This window comes from Mytilus trossulus, chromosome 6 (assembly GCF_036588685.1).
Source record: "Mytilus trossulus isolate FHL-02 chromosome 6, PNRI_Mtr1.1.1.hap1, whole genome shotgun sequence".
NCBI lineage: Eukaryota > Metazoa > Mollusca > Bivalvia > Mytilida > Mytilidae > Mytilus > Mytilus trossulus.
In genome coordinates, this window is record NC_086378.1 from 89,948,057 (window position 1) to 89,968,975 (window position 20,919).

General features: G+C 31.8%; 1 protein-coding gene across 1 annotated transcript in view; it reads right to left on the reverse strand.

Moving 5' to 3' along the window:
* Positions 1–20,919, reverse strand: part of LOC134723872 (uncharacterized) — a 103,424-nt gene that overhangs the window by 17,357 nt on the left and 65,148 nt on the right. Inside the window, exons 13-16 of the mRNA XM_063587411.1 lie at positions 19,581–19,750; positions 18,302–18,349; positions 14,563–14,680; positions 5,342–5,460 (exon numbers count right to left, since the gene is read on the reverse strand). Of these exons, the coding sequence (XP_063443481.1) occupies positions 5,342–5,460; positions 14,563–14,680; positions 18,302–18,349; positions 19,581–19,750 (455 nt within the window). The remainder of the gene's footprint in view (positions 1–5,341; positions 5,461–14,562; positions 14,681–18,301; positions 18,350–19,580; positions 19,751–20,919) is intronic.

The following is a 20,919-nucleotide window of genomic DNA, read 5'->3' on the forward strand; positions in this document are numbered from 1 at the left end:
ATTTCCAATGCTCTCTTATATTTTCTTTGATGTTAGTTCTGGGTTCTTAGACGTAACATAGACCTTTTAGCGCGTATGTACCCATTTCATCAGTCGATGAATACTCTGTTACTTGTTTGCTATTGATTCGTTTCTTTTTAGCTTTTTACATGTTGTATGTTTTCTCTTCTTCTATTTTCCCATCTCTGATACCGGTGTTAGTTTTGAGTTTCACGATGGAATCCAACCCTATTAGCGCCTATGTACCCGTTATAGCGGTCGTCTGCTATCCTGATCCTTTTTTTTTATACGTTGCACCTTTTAACTGATTGCTTTCAATTATTGTATTTGTCTCTGGTTTTTACTATTGACTCCCAAATGTAAAATTACTTCGTCAGAGGACATGTACCTGATTCTTAGATGGACAACCGGTTACTTATTCGTACTTTTTGTGTTCGTTATTTCCTTTTTTATACGTTGCACCTTTCAAAGACTTTTTTAAATGTCTTTTCTTTCTCCTTGTTGTTGTTATCTCTGGGTATGTACACGTAAAATTTGCCTATTAACGCACATGTACCAGTATCCGCGATCGGCTGATACGCAGTAACCTATTCGCTACTTGTTCTTCCCATTTTCGTTGTTTAAACGTTGCACCTTTTAAATTTGTTTGTTATTTCTTTTCTTTTTCGTTATTATATGGATGTAAAGACAAGATATAGGTATATAAGCGGAAATGTACCCGTATCCGCAATCGACTGATATCCTGTTACTTGGTATTAATTTGGTTAATTTTTAAGATGAATTTTGGAATATATCAAACATATCCTTGAATTTTATAGAGAAGTATTTAAATGTTGGGTAATATCAGGCGGTGGACAAACAAAAAAACCTACCAACTTCACTTCTGAATTATTTCCTAACAATCTTAGGTTTTTCCATATACAAATCATTTTATGTATCTAATCAGAAATTGACAAAGGTAAACGTTTATCAAATTTTTGTTCGAGAATACACTAAAAGATACAACGAAAACAGAACAATGAAACTTAATACATTATTAAAGTCACTAAAAAGAAGTTTAGACGATTTATAGAATAAAACATAATGTATTAAAATGATGTAAAATTGTATTTCAAGATATTTATACATATTATTATAATATATACATATATACCAGCAGCTGATTGCTAACCTGGGCTATCAATTGAATATTACAGGATCCATCAAGAAAAGCTTGGTTTCTTGGTGTAACAATGTAACAGGCATATTTGATGAATATATAAAATAATATTGTTAAAAAAAAGATATCCTGTTACCACTTCGCTACTTGATGATAATGGAAGAGTTTAACGACCTTGACTGACTAGCCCTCGCATGGTCGGCTCAGTGCCCGAAAGCTTTTGGTGAGCGTTTAAATATTGTGTGCAGTCGGTAAATACAGTTGGACGACGCCATTTTGGCAGGCCACCATCTTGGTTTTGTGAGTTTTTGTGGTTTGGTTTGTTAACTATTTAGATGTTTTATCTTCAAAGCGGCTGCTTTCAGGGTCAATTTGGTCAGCTTGGTATCCCGGTAACCACAATGATTGAGTACTTGTTGATGAGTATCGGACGTCAAAGTAACGATGACAAAAAGCGTTACCAGGACCGAAGTCGTGAGAATGTGAAATAAAGGTCCATTATCCAATACCTACAAAATGTAGCTATAGAATACAGCCCTCGGGCGTCAGTCCGCATAACACTCCCCAAATTATAATGGGTTTTAGAGTGTATGCTGACGCGGGTATTTACGCGGTTTGATTTCTGGACAGCGTTAGATCGATTTATGTCATCGAAAACAGAATGTCGTTGATCCATTTAATGTCGGTCGCCATCTTGGATTGAAAAAAAAACATAGAACCTTTGGTCGATATTTTCTATTAAGTTAGCAAAATTTGACGCAGGAATGCAGACATTTAATGTGAATTTTCATTTAAAAAAAACAATTTATAAGAATACAACTATTATTTGTACAAGTATTGATTTTTTTTTTTTTTTAAATGTGTTTAAATTGGCATTTAAAGGGGAGGTAACTGTAATACAGTGCATTTTCTAAAGGAATATACAAGAAATTTTTCCAATTTTGTATTTAAGCCGAATAAAACGGACGGTTCCCCTATCTTTTCTTTTGATATTCTCAAAGCATTGTCTAGATGCTATATCTTCCTAATTTAATTTACAATTCAATCATTTACTTTAGTTGCTAATCACAAAATTGGTTGTTTTTCCTGTATTATCTATACAAAATGTGCTATTTTGTCACAACCTGTAGCTTGAGAAAATGCACGGTGACCTTACATTTTAATTATATTTTTGAACATATATCGATAGAAAATACGTTTTGGCGAAGTATGAATAAATTATATCATTTTAATTTGAGACTACCATACCACCTTAAATGTTGCACCTTGTCAAGACTTTTGTTGATATAACAATGTAGCTATTGGTATGTAGAGTAAATTAGGTCTTTAAGCGCATGTACTGGTTTTTACGATCACAAGATACCCGGTGACTAGTTCGCCTCTTGTCCGTTCCTTTCTTTTTTGAAATTCTGTTCTCTCTTGATGTTGTTGTTGTTGCTGTTATATATTGGTTTGCAAACCTGAAGTAGACCTACAAGCGCGTACGTACCTGCTTTTGTCCTAGACTGATACCTTGTTACTTATTTGGTCCTTTAATTGCAACTTTTTAATTCTTTCTTTTTAGTATTTGTTTTCTTTGGTGTAATCTCTGGAAAACGTTGACTTACAATTTTTGCTCATATGTACACATTAATGTAATTGGCTGATACCCTGTTACTAAGTCGCTGCTTATTTTTTTCCGTATTCGCTTTTTAAAAGTTGAAAATACTTTTAATTGTATTTCTGTTGTTGTTGTTGTTGATAGAAATTGGTTTATAGATGTGAATACAACCATTTAGCGCGTATGTTTCCGTTTCATTGCTAGAATGATACCTTGTTTTTTATTTGTTCGTTATTGTATTTCGTATTTTGAATTATGTTTTATTGTTTTTCATTTTTGTACGAGGAACGTACATTGCTAAGAAGTACATTATCAAGACCACACTAGAGTGATATAGACTCTGAATCTGTTCAAGCTATAAAAGATAAATGCAGCCCGCGGTGCTCAGTTAATTGTTTGGTGGTGCTTCATGATAGTCACACTACAAAAGTCAAAAAGTCTGAAAAGACCAGTTTTTGTCTGAATTTGCATGAATTTTTACTTGACATTCTTAATTTGTCTGCATAATTGTTAAAAATTCTTGACAGAGTATTAGTTTGTCTAAAAAGGTTCTTGATTTTTCTTGACAAGTGTCTTGACAGTATTAACATTGTCTTAAAATTTCTCGACACTTCCTGTATCATCTTATGAGAGTCTGGATTAGTCTCGACCAATTCTTGACTGTCTTCAATTTGTCTCGATCTGTCTTGACATATTCTTGACATTCTTAATAATGTCTGAACATGTCTTGACATATTCTTGACATTCTAGATAATGTCTGAATATGTCTTGACACATTCTTGACACTATTAAATATGTATTGACACTATCTCAACTGTATAAATTTCGCCTGAAATGTAAACAGACTTATTCTGCACGGTTTATTACATATTTTGGGTTTGTGTAGCTTAACATAGAGGAGGAAGGGGGGGGGGGGGGGGAGCTTTCGTGTTGGTCAAAGAATTTGTTCTCCTCTTGATTCAAACTTTTTAAACCCAAAAACATTTTTTATTCAAATTTGGGTGTTGAATTTTATAATTTTTTATCAACAAAAATTTGTAATAACTCCTTCCTGAAAAGAAAAAAAATGTTTAGATCTATATTACAGTTAGGTATCTTTCGTCCCTCTTTTATGTATGTATGTTTGAGACCAATGAAATCATTGATCAAAAATTATAAAATTCAACACTCAAATTTGAATAAAAATAGAAATCATTGATGGGACCAACTATGAATACTTTTTTTATTATTATTCCTGGAGTAGAAAAAAATTCTTTTAATCTTTAGAATCATTATGGCAGGTCAACTGATAAGTTGTATGGCTGCTAAGAGGTAAATCAGTAATTTATATTTGACAGTTGCGTGTATTTTAGTGTGTGTAATACTTATATGTATTTTAGTGTGTGTAATACTTATATGTATTCCAACAGATGACATTACACAAATTTTTCTTCTGTTAAATGAATGATTTTTATATCATTATAATTTGCTATTTATATAAACCACTTTTTTGTTAAATAATTATTTACCAAAATAACATTGGATATTTTGAATGTAGAGTTAGATATGTCTACCGTATGATTGGTTTTAATCATTTAATTAATTAGATTTAGGAATCAAAATTTGTAATTTTTTTTAAAACCCACATTTAAATTGTGTTATATATATATGAACACACCCTCATTTAATTTATTTTATACATTAGATTTTATAGCCATATTTGCATTTGTGAAACTATTTAAATACCCAAATTTTCAATTATTTTACATGCCCAACTTTCATATTTGGTGTAAGAAGTGTAACTTAAAACAACAGTATATTATGTAAAAAGTAATAAAGATTAAAGTTATTATATGAATATTGGTCATGATTTGTAAAACATAGAACTGTCAAGTAAATTTAAGACACAATTTAAAATGTTCAGATCATGTCAAGCCAAACTGAGAAAGAATAAGAATGTCGAGAATATGTCGAGAAATTTCAAGACAGTATTCAAATGTCAAGAACTTGTCAAGAAATTTTAAGATCATATTCAGAATGTCAAGAATATGTCGAGTAAATTTCATACAAATTTGATATTAATGAGAATTTGTCAAGAAAATTTAAAACACAAGTCATACTTTTAGAGAATGTCGAGTAAAAATTCATGCAAATCAGGCAAAAACTGGTCTTTTTAGACTTTTTGACTTTTGTAGTGTCACCGTTTTAGGACTGAATATCTTTGCATTGTAGACCGAACCACTATGTATAATGGACACATGGACCATAGACACCAGTTGACCACAACAGAGTAATTTAGACAATGAAACTTGCTTGTTGGGCGTGTTGGAAGATAGCTACATTCAGTGTTGTTAAATGTTTTTCGTTGTTGTACTTTTAACGATATAAGATAGGTGGTCATCTCCAACTTGCAGACCTGACAACCAAGTCTTTTGTACCATTGGGTTGTGTTTATCAGAGAAGATTTAAACCAAGTCTGTTGTACCATTGGGTTGTGTTTATCCAACCAAGCGGTTAAGAGCTATATTTTGTGTAGATTTTCATAAGTGATAAAGAAAAGAAAAAGATTTAAAAGAAATGTGCAATGTATTAATTGTACTTACGAGCTGTTACGAGGTAGTTTCCAAAATCATAACAATCACTACAACATACAAAACCACAACATTGACCGTTTGGTATAACAACTTTACACGTCCTAGGCAGATGGTCATACACAGGACAACTAAAAGCATAAGTAATCATGTTACTTATCAAAACATTTATCAAATTTTATCGTCGGTACAAGGACATCATTCGTAAATATAACTCAACATTCAAACTTCTTATACGTTAAGGTGTTTCACAGCTAATCTGTTATGGAAATATTCTTTACAAAGCACAAAAATGTCAGTATTCACCTCAGCAGCTAACAAAACATTTAAACAGACTTATTAAGAAGGGATATAGTTACGATACTGTTGTCAGGGACATTAAAGAATGCATATTTTGGCTTATATTGATTAATTTATAGGGTCTTTGCATCGGAATTATTCATTTAAAAAGCAGTTGTTGGTATGACACGGGTTATGTTCTTTTCATATGTATTATAATGGTTTAATACTAAACCCCTAACGGGAGGTATTGTGCCCGATATTCCTATGATTAAGACATAAGCTTTCAATCAGTTTAGTTGAGGTATTGAGCTGGCATATGAGTGACTGCTAGTAGTCTGTTGTTATTTATGTATTATTGTCATTTTGTTTATTTTCTTTTGTTTCATATTCAGACATCGGACTCGGACTTCTCTTCAACTGAATTTTACTGTGCGTATTGTTATACGTTTACTTTTCTACATTGGCTAGAAATATAGGGGGAGGGTTGAGATCTAAAAGAAACATGTGTAATCCCGCCGCATTTTTGCGCCTGTTCCAAGTCAGGAGCCTCTAGCCTTTGTTAGTCTTGTATGATTTTTAATTTGAGTTTCTTATGTAGAATTTGGAGTTTAGGATGACGTCCTTTATCACTGAACTAGTATATTAATTTGTTTAGGGGCCAACTGAAGGACGCCTCCGGGTGCGGGAGTTTCTCGCTGCATTGAAGACTTATTGGTGACCTTCTGCTATTGTCTGTTCTATGGTCGGGTTGTTGTCACTTTGACACATTCCCCATTTTCATTCTCAATTGTATTTTAACTTTTCTGGAAATTTGTGCTAAAAAAATAAGAAATTTTATTGAGAAGGGAATCGTTTTTTGACCAAAAAGAAAACAACCCCAAAAATTTGCACTTACAAGTTATAGAAGAGGGACGAAAGATACCAAAGGGACAGTTAAACTCATAAATCTAAAACAAACTGACAACGCAATGGCTAAACATGAAAAAGACAAACAGAAAAACAATAGTACACATGACACAACATAGAAAACTAAAGAATAAACGAAACGAACCCCACCAAAACTACACGAGTACTGAAATTTAAGTAGTTATAAAAGGTTCCAGGTTATTATTAGTCACTGATTTAGCCTATTTCTAAATTACGATGACCACCCTATGAATGCTCAACTGAATCATGTCTTTGGTTGGTTGCATGGCTTCATGGCAACACTGTTATAATATCTTAGTATGCACTTAACGGTGCAATACTCTGTTTTTGTAAATTTCACTATAAAGGTAAGCTGTACAAAGAATCAAAGTTAAACAAACAGTTCAATGTGAACTGGTTTCACTATAAAGGTTCGTTATACATATAATCAAAGTTGAACAAACCGTTCAATGTGAACTATTTTGTCTTTGAAGGTTTCACTATAAAGGTTCGTTATACATATAATCAAAGTTGAACAAACCGTTCAATTTGCACTATTCTGTCTTTGTAAGTTTCACTATGAAGGTCAGCTATACATAGAATCAAAGTTAAAGGGAAACTTCGCCAAAAAATCAAAAATTGATATTATGTCCATTCTGTATAAAAATGCTCAATTTCATAGATATTAAAGTTTTATTCTGCTAGATAAGAGATCACCATCAATTTTAAATTTAGAGTATCAATTCTCTGCGTTCGGCCATTTTGTCACCTTCTCCGAATTGAACCACGATATGTCTAAGGACCAAAAACACACCCAATGTAGTCGTAATTGCGTGTCGATACCTTGTCAATCGTACGGTTGTTTTATTCGACTAGTTACTAACCTGATACGGAAAATGTTCTTATTTTTTTTTTAAATAACCATGATCTGTTATTTTTAGACTGATGCTATTGGAATTAGTTAAAAAGTCAAATTTCAAATCATAAATAAGCGTTCCGTGAAACTTAAATTGTTTTCGAAAATCGAATTAGTTCATAATTCTTTTATGTAATAAACTTGATTCAAATAAATTCGGATCTTCGCTCGACTGATCACCCGCATGGTTAAAGGAATTGTAAGGGGTGAGGTGACACGTCCAGGTATTGAAGCGATTTCCTGTCGAGCTTGCAAATTCATGCATCGTTTCACTTCTTAGGGTATTGATCAGTGTACACGGCCGATAACTTATAACTTTCCATTTTGAACTATTAGGTGTATAACATACATCTCTATCTCGTGTCCGAAAGTGATATAATATATAGTCATTACTAAACTCATACGCTTGTTTATGAATAACATTTCTGGTGTAAAGAAAATTATTCATAAAAATATAAATAATACAAAAAAAAAACCAACAGATTTGATGAAAAAAAATCTATATACATACTTTTTGCAAGGATAAATTTGGTAAAATGTAACTTATACGCGTTCTCAATGGTGAAGGTCAAATCGGAACATACCAGAAATATTGATTTGAAAAAATGTACGCACTTGTCGACCATTCGTATATACGCCTGGATAATAAGATACGGAACTATAGCGCAAATTAAAATATATACATGTATTCTTTGAACGTAAGAAAGAAACATACATTTTGCGTAAATTGGGGTAAAAGTTTTGTAAAAAGACTAGTCCACGTATGCCAACAGTAAGTAATCATCAAATGTCGATAGATAGACTATTGTTAACCAAAAGAAGAAGAAGAAGAAGAGATTTAAATACAGGTCGATATATAACTTTATTTGTCTCATCGAAGTTATGGACATTTATACATCAATTTGATTGTTCTTGAAAAAAGGAAGAAATTCGTCATCATCACAATTGTTCCGACATGCATGTAATATATACGCAACTGGAAGTACACTAATAATCCCCGAGGGATGTGAATATTTTCCAGGAAAACTATAGAGTATCAAAGTTTCAAATCAATTTCGGGATTTATTTTCTCTTTTGATATTAAATGACAGCAATTTAAAGAATAAACTGCTTGTCCGCTTTAGGGGTATTCTTGCCAGTTGAAACAAACTTATAATTACATTAAAAAATAGGAGAAGATGACACTAAATTCGTTCATTTTTTTATACATCGTTGGTCAAATAGCTAAAGTATTATATATAGTTACGGTGTGAGACGAAGAGTATTTTAAGGACATTCCCGATTATGTATAAATTTTGTTGATGTTTTTCACACTTTCTGTTCATAATTTTTCGATTCCATTCCAATTAGATCCTTTAATTTCCTGTCAATGTTTTAAAACATCTTTTTTTTCAAATATCTGAGGTATTCTTGTGTTGTGAGATTTAAAATATGTTGATGAGCACATTAATTCCTAAATAGGTAATTAAAGATCACTTTGGATGGACTTAATTTTATAATTGCAATTGTTAATGATCTGTTAGAAATATTTAAGGCTGCCGATCCTAATTACTCTTCAACTTTGAACTTGTTTGGCTTTATATATATTTTGATATGAGCGTCACTGATGAGTCTTATGTAGACGAAACGCGCGTCTGGCGTACTAAATAATAATCCTGGTACCTTTGATAACTAATTATAATAGTACAATTTTGAGTTCATAAACTCGTGTTTTGAAGGCAATTTTTATTTATAAATGTATACTTCAATTAAAATAATTCAGTATTTTATCGTTACTAAAGTAATCAAAAGTCATAATTCATTAACAGTGATCTTATGCAACATATAAAAATATATAACAGCTATCCAGTTAATGTGCGATCTTATTATTCCCGTTAATTAATTTTAATTATTTTTTTTTTACATTTATGTGTCTGAAACTTTGACTGACTCCCGTTTACAATTCATACGAAATGTTGCTCACACCCGAAATGCCAGTGAACCGTGACGCCTAGATTTCACTGAATGAGGATCAAAAGATTAGAATTACATAATGCTAATCTTTTAATTAACTTGAGTTAAACTACGCATTCCACATTCTTAAGGTATCACAAAACAATACACATTGTATTGTTTCCACCGTACAAGCAAGTGAAAATGATTGCTGGAATGAAGCAAAAAGGTCAGAATACAAACATGTATTTTTAATACACTATCGATCATGTCAGTTTCATATGTTTGTTTGAAGTATTTGTAGAAAAAAAATCATTAAATTGTTCTATTGTATGATTTACTTTTATTATTAAAATTCGTTTTAAAAAATCCACACGATCTAATTTTAAAAGTTGCATGGCTATCACTTATTTTCCGTTGGTTAATAGCTACAAAAAAAGTCGTCGATGCGCTTTAAATCGCGTTATTAGATGGTTAACGAACAAGACTTAAATGAAATATTTTCACTCCCGGCATACATCAAAGACTTAAACTACGTCACATAAATCAGGAAGTTTAAAAAAATAAAATTAATAATTCCCAATTTTCTTCTTTATAAGATTTCATATCAAAATAAAACTTGGTGTTTTTTATGGTATTATGAACATAATAAGATGAAAAGTGAAAAATCGCGAATTATCCCTTTAAAAAAATAGTTTAATGATAACTGTTCTGTCTCTTTAAGTTTCACTAAAATGATTAGATATACAAAGAATCAAAGTTTAACAAACAGTTCAATGAGCACTATTCTGTCTTTGTTAGTTTCACTATAAATGTAAGCTATACAAAGAATCAAAGTTGAACAAACAGTTCAATGAGCACTATTATGTCTTTGTTAGTTTCACTATAAATGTAAGCTATACAAAGAATCAAAGTTTAACAAACAGTTCAATGAGCACTATTATGTCTTTGTTAGTTTCACTTTAGAACATACCTTCTCGTCCAATGAAAAGTAAGATTTTTGCCTTCTTATTTTCATAGTACATGGTTTTCCATGCACTATGAAATGCTATACATGAATGACTTTTCATTGTCAGTTAATTATGAAAATGAACTCTCTATAGCTGCACTAATGAAGTGTTTAATTCCCTTAGGCATTTTGCTTGGGAAAATAGCCTACTGATTAGATGAAAGAGCAAAGATTAAACAAAAACATTTTGATTTTTTTCGAAATTTCATGCATTTTCAAATAATTACATTAGATGTAAGTTTCATTTTAATACGTTATTCTGATTGGCTAACAAGTTATTCCGTAAACAATTGCATCAGACAATAACATTTAGCATGCATGATGACACGAGGTCCCACAAAAAAGTGCACAGGTGAATTAAATAAAACTGGATAAAAATCGTGTTTTCATGATTTTAGCTAAAAAAATGTAATTATAAGTATTGAATACTTCTTTTTGAAACTTTATAGGGTTGTAAAAGCGTTGACCGTGCGTACTTTTTTAGAATGAAGCGCTTCCGCGGTTCATACAAAATGTACTTCGGTCAACTCTTTTACCACCCAATAAATTTACAAAAAGAAGCATTCAATTCTTAAATGATACACATATTATAATACAAAAAAAAATGATAAGGATATATAAAATGATATTTATTTAATTTATATAACTTACATTTGATGGAATTATTTTTTTTTTCTTTCAAAAAAAAACAATGCCAGACTGCTGATATATAAAGCAAACGATTGTTTTCTGAGAAACACAATAAAATTAAATTTATCAAAAAAAAGTAAGCATTTAATATTAAATTGTCTGAAATCAAATATTCATATAGAGTTTTATATTTATAAAAAAAAATGATTCAAAAAGGGGATTAATATAACATTGTGTTGTTTTTTAAATATCTAAAGATATATAAGTATTAAATTTTACCTGAAGCAGAAGAAAAACAATGTATCCTTCACAAACTATGTCAGTGCTATTTCATTTCATCAATTGAAATGATCATTACCTATGTTTTATATTTAGTTCATTATAAAAAGTGAACTCTTATTTAAATAGGTTTGAACATTACAATAGGAAAGAATAGATTTGTAAGGTCACTCGAAAGTGTGAATATGTTCTAAATTGGTCAGACAATACTTGTTCATGTTTTATGAAGATTAAAGCCCTCGGCTTCGCCTTGGGCTTTAATCTTCATAAAACATGAGCAAGTATTGTCTAATCTATAAATAAATGTAAGCTATACATAGAATCAAAGTTAAACAATCGGTTCAATGTGAATTATTCTGTCTTTGTAAGTTTCACTATAGAGGTCAGCTATATATAGAATCAAAGTTTAACAAATAGTTTAATGTGAACTATTATGTCTTTCTAAGTTTCGCTATAAAGGTCAGCTATACATAGAATCAAAGTTTAACAAACCGGTCAATGTGAACTATTCTGTTTTTCTAAGCTTCACTATAAAGGTTAGCTATACATAGAATCAAAGTTGAACAAACCGTTCAATGTTAACTATTCTGTTTTTCTAAGTTTCGCTATAAAAAAAAAGTAAAAACACAAAAATACTGAACTCCGAGGAAAATTCAAAAAGGGAAAATCAAAATTCAAAAGTCCAAACACATCAAACGAATGGATAACAACTGTCATATTCCTGACTTGGTACAGGCATTTTCTAATGTAGAAAATGGTGGATTGAACCTGGTTTTATAGCTAGCTAAACCTCTCACTTGTATGACAGTCGCATCAAATTCCATTACATTGTCAACGATGCATGAACAAAACAAACATACTCAAAGAGTAAAAATGTCAAAAATAGGGGTACAACAGTCAATATTGTGTTATCATCTTAATATCACTACATAAACAACAAATATAACAAAGAAGCACAAAAAGGCGTACATCAAATTTAACATTCTCATTTTGCTTTTCTTATACGGCTGAATTTAACTATGTAAAGTCTACCCATAAATGAAAGAAGGTTTTCATTACTGTTGTAAAATTGCGCGTTTGAAATTTGCACAGGTAGACATAAAAATAATTTTGTCGTATGACGGCATACATAAATGCAGACTCACGTAAAGTAGATATAACAAAAACAGACTTAACAGAAAAAATAATAAATAAAATAATGGTGTAGTTCAAAGTATGACGGGATACATAGGTACAGTTTCACGTCAAATACGGTTGAATTTATCTATGTAAAGTCTACCCATAAATGATAGAAGGTTTTCATTACTGGTGTAAAATTGCGCGTTTGAAATTCGCACAGGTAGACATAAAAATAATTTTGTCGTATGACGGCATACATAAATGCAGACTAAAAGGTCAGCTATACATAGAATCAAAGTTTAACAAACCGTCAATGTGAACTATTCTGTTTTTCTAAGCTTCACTATAAAGGTTCGTTATACATAGAATCAAAGTTAAATAAACCGTTCAATATGAACTATTCTGTCATTGTAAAAAGTAAAATCACTAAAATACTGAACTTAGAGGAAAATCAATACGGAAAGTCCATAATCACATGGCGAAATCAATGATCAAAAAACGCATCAAAAGCGAATGGACAAGAACTGTCATATTCCTGACATGGTACAGGCATTTTCAAATGTAAAAAATGGTGGATTAAACCTGGTTCTATAGCGCTTACTCTCTCACTTTAATGACAGTATTATCAAATTACGTTATATTTACATTGAAGCGTTAAATAAACAATAAGATAGTAAAAATAAGGGTACATTATGTAAGTAATATGTAAGTTTAACTATATTAGGTCAGTTGTGCATAGAATCAAAGTTTAACAAACCTTTTAATGTGAACTATTATGTCTAATTGATTTCACTATGAAGGTAGGCTTTACATAGAATCAAAGTTAAACACACAGTTCAATGTGAAGTATTCTGTCTTTGTAAGTTTCACTATATAATGTCAGCTATACATAGAATCAAAGTTAAACAAACCTTTCAATGTGAACTATTCTGTCTATGTTAGTTTCACTTTAAAGGTAAGCTATGCCTAGAATCGAAGTGAAACAGAATGGTCCATTGCTGGGTCATCTCTATTGTCATAAAAGTTAATACAATTGATGTAAAACTCCTAAAACTAGATCTTTATGATATATATATCATTTTTTTTGTATAAGAAACTTTTAGGAAGTGTATTATTCGATGCCTTTCGCATTAACTTTTTAAATATTTAATATTTTGATATGAGCGTCACTGATGAGTCTTATGTAGACGAATCGCGCGTCTGGCGTACTAAATTATAATCCTGGTACCTTTGATAACTATATTCAAAGAGTTTCCTAAATAGCTTCCTTACTACATCATACTTGTCACGTGACTTTTTTTCCATGTTTTGTTAATGAACCATTGAAAGGTCATCAAAAGCTCGGGATTTTAGAATCTGATGATTTTTGTCCGTATTATAGTTGTGATGTCACCATAGCAAACTTTCCTTCTTTCTATCATGCGTTTATTCTGAGTCCAAATTAATGATGAAAACTGTTTAACAACTGTTTAAAAATATTGAGTTACTCTATTGATAGAGTATTTACAACTCACAGAGTATCTCGAAAATCGTATTATAGAGCGGTGTACGACAAAACGCAAAAGAAGAAAGTTTGAAATTGACGTAGGCAATCCATCAATAATCCTTTCACATGTGCATACTTTGCATTCTTTCTCAATAATTTATACTCATTATATCAGTGTATAATGTCTTCGGTTTCCTCTCATGCTTCATAAGCCAAACATAACTAGAAGTACAAAAAATATATGTCTTGAGTATCGCTATAGTAATATCTGTACTACCAGGGTTCATCCACCATTTTCTAACATAATGAAATGCCTGTCCCAAGTCAGGAATGTGACAGTTTTTTTTTCATTCGTTTGATATGTTTGTGTACTTGATTTTGCCATTTTATGAAGGACTTTTCATTTTGAAAAAAAAGTAATACCACAAAAAAACTGAACTCAGAGGAAAATAAAACCGGAAAGTCCATAATCACATGGCAAAATCAAATGGCAAAACACATCGAAAACGAATGGACAAGAACTGTCATATTCCTGACTTGGTACAGGCAAACTCAAATGTAAAAATAGATATTTGTGTTACGGAATTTTTGTTATTTTACTGTTTGGATTCAACCTTCAGTCTAAAATTTTCATTCCCAATTTAATTATGTGTGGCGGATATTTATCAACTTACAGAGCATTACATGTATAATGTCCATTTTGTTCATCATCACAGGTACAGTTGAAATCACAACCATCTTCCCAGTTGTCTCCTTGGTAAAAACGTGAACCTTTGTACAAACATCCAGGACCTATCAAATAAGATGATATAATCAGATGTCTCTTTAGTTATATAAAGAACCTTATTCCCTCCTGGATGTCTTGATTTAAATTATGCTATACGAATCTTCATGGTGATTTACAACCTTGCGAATACATATAGAGCGATTAAAAGTTATAACACTCAGCCGACATATATGCTTCCTGGACTGCATATTATTGGATGGTTTTCGTCATACACAAAGTCTTTTTTGGCAAAGAATGTAAAGAAGCCAGGAGGCTAGAAACCATAATCTAATTTTAATCCAATTCATGAAGTGCGAAAAACATTAGTTTTCTGAGAACAATCATCTTCTATTTTCTGTCACAACCACATTTAAATTTTACCTATTGACCGCTTGCACATCTCAAACAGTAGCATTTGAAAACCCATAACAATAAATCAACTGCAACATGTGTGCAGTATAAAAGTTGTTTTATAGCTTATATAAACGGTAAAATCACAAAAACACTTTACTCCAAGGAAAATGCAAAACGGAAATTCCCTTTTCAAATGCCAAAATCAACAGCTCAAAAAGCGAAAAAGAATGGATATAACTGACTTGATACAGGCAATTTCTTATGTATAGAATTGTGGATTAAACCTGGTTTTATAACAAGTTAAACCTCTCACTTTTATGACAGTCGTTTACGATTCCATTATATTGGCAACGATGTGTGAACAAAACATACACACAAATGTAAAGAACATACTGGGTACAGCAGTCTATATAATGTAAAGAAGAAAAGTATAATCACAAAAACATTGTGTTATAATCGTACTCTCTTTAATATCGAACAAACATGTAAAAAAGAAGCAATAAAAGGCATTAAGTCGAAGTACAGTACCACATAGGAAGTCAAGGATACAAAACATAATGACGGGATGTCTAAGTTCTGATCCATATGTAACAAAAGCAACAATCAAGAAACACGGTAAAATAATTGTACCATAGAACAATAATACCATGATAGGATATATTAGTATAGAGCTAACTTACTTTTTACTAAGAAACACGACAAGGCATATGGCCAAAGATAAAAGACAAGAATACAGCAATTGTACCATAAAACAATAACACGATGAGATATAGAAAGGATGTATAAGTACAAAGCCACGTCAAATTCATATCAATAATCAGTAAAAGTAATAGACCTAAAGACAAACGAATAACGTCACACACTGGTGACGTTTCAAAAGGTCTGAATGTGAGGTGCAAGCTCTTGTATTCTAAAATAAGTTTTAAAGCAGATGGTATATTGCTTTCAAGGAAGGAGACGGTGATAATTTCCAAATTTTATATTTAAAAAGCATTTTCAATTATTTTTATTGAGACGCTTTTTCAATTTTACATTTGGAATAGTGGTATTCAGAGTTGAAAAATCAAAAGTTATGATAGAAATTATTAAAAAAAAAGATCGAGATTAAAAACTGCCAAAATAGTCTTAAAAGGAATCCACAAATCGTTCATAACAATACGAGTGTTAAGCTTGGGCCAAACATTCACGCTTTTTACTGCCGTCCTTGACAGGAACATTTCCGATTAAAAAGAGGAGGTTCAATAAGACCCTTTTTTGGCCCCAAAATATAGCAGTTTTAAAAAATTGTGAAAATGTAATTGTTGAGCTATTTATTAGAATGACTAGAAATGGGGTGTTTTTGATAATATAATGAACATATATCGGGTACTACAACATTAAGTCATGCTAAATTACTGAAATCTTCACAATTTTAGCATTTTAGTTTGGCCGCATTCGTGTTCATTCATAATATTGAAATATAAGTTGCATTTGATGATAATACATCATACATATGAAGGTTGGATGAACACGGATGCGGATACTTTCATTTTGACAAAAACCATGTAAATTTTTTTTTTTTTGCATATTTGATAGATTTTTCATATGGAAGCTTAAATCGGAGCGTTTTTATTGACGTAATCAGTTTAATTCTTTCACAGAAACTAATTAAATCAATTGAAATAGACTCTTACGTGTTCAAACAGTGTCTAAAATATTTCGTTAGATGAACTTGTAAATTGAGGCAAAAATCGGCCATACCGGACCTACTCCTTTTTCAAAGTCTGATCAAGACCCTGTGAATCGTGGATGGAAATTCAAACTTTAACTAAAATTTGTAAAACAAATAATGTAATCACAACAAAAATCAGATAATGTTAAGAGAGCGTCGATTTTCAACCGTTTTCAAGCGAATTTATCCCGATCTTCCAATTCTTATTCCGCTTATAATCCATTTGTATATTTCGCTTGGTATAATTCGACCGAATCTGTCACGACTGCGTCCCAATTCTACCGAATGTAATCCGACAGAGATCGGAAAGTGACTGGACAGTGAACCGACGCTAACGGAAATTATTTGTTCGAAAACTGTCGGCATACTCAGGATAAACTGGTACTATCGGAACGTAATCCTATCACAGTCCGCTATAACGCATTGCAAACGGCTATGTCTGGTATCAGTCGTATTGTATTCTGTTATTGTCGGGACTCTGACGTGGGTATCATTGACGAGTTTCGTATTAATAACTAGACTGTTCCGGAATTTTTTTGGCAAAAACGGTTCGCAATCGACAAGATGTGGACCCTATTAGGAAGTCCAAACGCCTATTTTCGTCATATATACTTATCAGACAGTTTTCTCGACTGTTACCCTCTGTCCAATATCTCACGCCCTGCTTCCTGTCAATGCACCCTGTGCATGTGTTTTTTGCCGTGATGTTTTGTTGCAAATGCTAAAATTTTATCTGTCTTCATGTTTCTGACAAGTTATGACCCTAAGCTTATAAACATTTACATCAGATAAAAGTTGTGATTATATGTATTCAGTATGTGTGTTCCCTTCTCTTTGCGTAAGATATTGATACACCTAGAAATTCATAATAGCTGGATGTAACTTAAATAAGCAAAAATGATAACCAAGACATGCTGGATAATCATGCAAACTTGGATAAAATTGTCCGACGATTTCTTTTTGAACTTATTGTCCTTAAATGTAATTCGTATCATATTTGTTTTGCGTCTTGCGTTATATGATAGAGTATGATAAAGATTATAATAGATAGATTAAACCTTAAATGCTTTAGTTATGATACTCATTATAACATCAATAAATAATATAAAAAATCCTGATATAATCAAAATGATCAGAAGTCAAGACCTACACACTAGTCATTCTTTGTCGGTAAAGCTAGCCCATCGACGTTATTCTTAACAAAATTATTCTCCTATGATTCATCAGGATAAAATTGGCGCAAATTATCATTACAGTATATTGTTTTTAAAAGAGTCTAATGACCCCACCTGTCAACAAAGATGGCCGACATGCCTACACAATTATCAGAGGGGGAAAACTGTATATTTTGCATGATATTTTTAAAATCAAAATAAACTAAAATGTAACAAATCTTCTTACAGTTTTGACGTTACCAGACAACTGTTAGAGCTCAACATTCTGATTTTTGTTGAAGCAAGATGTTCTCTATTTATTATTACAATTTTCAATGTATTAGACACAATTTGCATTTGTCGCTCATCTTAGTCGGTAAGTGGGACGACGACGACAACACACAAGTTGATTTACCTTGGATACTTACTTGTACTATGTCCCTGGATAGTGAAAACATCGCCAACACCTGGATTGTCTGTAAAAAATCTCAATCTTATATATATCATGACTACAAAGTGTTCATTGTTTCAAAAAGCAGCTAATATAGATGTATGATCAAAATGCAGCACAAATAGGGGAAAATGTAGACATAAATGCAAAGACTTATTTAGAAGGGATATAGTTACGATACTGTTGTCAGGTCATTACAGATTGCATATTTTAGCTTCAATATTGATTCAATTATAGGGTCTTTACATCAGAACTAAACACATTTATTTTAAAACCAGTTGTTGGCATGACACGGGTTATGTTCTTCTCATATATGTTATGATGGTATGATACTTAACCCCTAGCGGGAGGGATTGTGCCTGATATTCATATGATGAAGACATATCTTTCTATCAGTTTAATTGAAGTATTGAGCTGGCCTGTCAGTTAACTGCTAGTAGTCTGTTGTTACTTTAATATTATTGTCATTTTGTTTATTTTCTTTGGTTTCATCTTTTGACATTGGACTCGAACTTCTCTTGAACTGAATTTTACTGTGCGTATTGTTGTGCGTTTACTTTTCTACATTGGCTAGAGGTATAGGGGTAGGGTTGAGATCTCATAAACATGTTCAACTCCGCCGCATTTTTGCGCCTGTCCCAAGTCAGGAGCCTCTGACCTTTGTTAGTCTTGTATTATTTTTAATTCTAGTTTCTTGTGTACAATTTGGAGTTTATTATGGCGTTATTATTACTGAATTAGTATATATATTTCTTAAGGGGCTAGCTGAAGAACGCCTCCGGGTGCTGGAGTTTCTCGCTGAATTAAAGACCTGTTGATAACCTTCTGCTGTTCCATGCATGGTCGGGTTGTTATCTCTTTGACATGTTGCCCATTTCCATTCTCAATTTTATACGTAAGATAGCTGGAGTTTGTAAGAAAGTATGCCCTAAAAAGATTCAGTGCTAACTAAAAAGTGTAATCACAAAAGTACTAAACTCAGAGGATAATTCAAAACAGACAGTTCCTATTCAAATGGCAAAATCGAATGATAATACGTATCAAACGAATGGACCACATTTGTCTTATTTCTGACTTGGTACAGGGATTTTCAATTGTAGAAAATGGTGGATTGTACCTAGTTTTATAGCGCTAAATCTTTCACATGTATGACAGTCGTATCAAATTCCATTATATTTACAACGATGTTTGAACAAAACAGAAATAATATATAGTATTTGCCGATTGTATTGGTTATATAATTGATAAAGACTCACTATATACCCAATTAGCTGAGGACTGCCCTGGAGCATAATAGAAAGCTGGTTTCTTGTTTGTTTCAAAAAAGCATCTGTTTGCTGTCGATATAAACATCCATCCAGTTGAATCACATTTGGATTTATCAGCATTCTGACTAGCATAGAATTCTCTGAGGAAATCTGGATCTCTGAAATGGTTATTGTTTTCATTGATAATTCAAACATTTGCAAAATAAAATAAACGGAAATTATTTTTCTTTTATTGTACTGGGGATTATGTTTTAAATCTTACTTTAAATGCTTTAGAAATAAAGATCTCTCATAGGTTCTAATGTGGTATTTATTGCAACCTTGTTGTGGAATGTACATTTCAGACAATTTATATAAACTAGAGGCTCCAAAGAGCCTGTGTCGCTCACCTTGGTCTATGTGAATATTAAACAAAGGAAGCAGATGGATTCATGACAAAATTGTGTTTTGGTGATGGTGATGTGTTTGTAAATCTCACTTTACTAGTCTTGCTGCTTACATTTATCTCTATCTATAATGAACTTGGCCCAGTAGTTTCAGTGGAAAATGTTAATAAAAATTTACAAATTTTATGAAAATTGTTAAAAATTGACTATAAAGGACAATAACTCCTTAGGGGGTCAATTGACAATTTCGGTCATGTTGACTTATTTGTAAATCTTACTTTGCTGAACATAATTGCTGTTTACAGTTTATCTCTATCTATAATAAAATTTAAGATAATAACCAAAAACAGCAAAATTTCCTTAAAATTACCGATTCAGGGGCAGCAACCCAACAACGGGTTGTCAGATTCATCTAAAAATTATAGGGCAGATAGATCTTGATCTGAGTAATAATTTTACCCCGTGTTGGATTTGCTCTAAATGCTTTGGTTTTTGAGTTATAAGCCAAAAACTGCATTTTACCCCTATGTTCTATTTTTAGCTGTGGTGGCCATCTTGATTTGAAAGTCGGGTCACCGGACACATTTTTAAAACAAGATACCCCAAAGATGATGATTGCCAAGTCTGGATTAATTTGGCCCAGTAGTTTCAGAGGAGAAGATTTTTGTAAAAGATAACTAAGATTTACGAAAAATGGTTAAAAATTGACTATAAAGGGCAATAACTCCTAAACGGGTCAACTGACCATTTCGGTCATGTTGACTTATTTGTAAATCCTACTTTACTAAACATTATTGCTGTTTACAGTTTATCTCTATCTATAATAATATTCAAGATAATAACCAAAAACTGCAAAATTTCCACAAAATTACCAATTCAGGGGCAGCAACCCAACAACGGGTTGACCGATTCATCTGAAAATTTCAGGGCAGATAGATCTA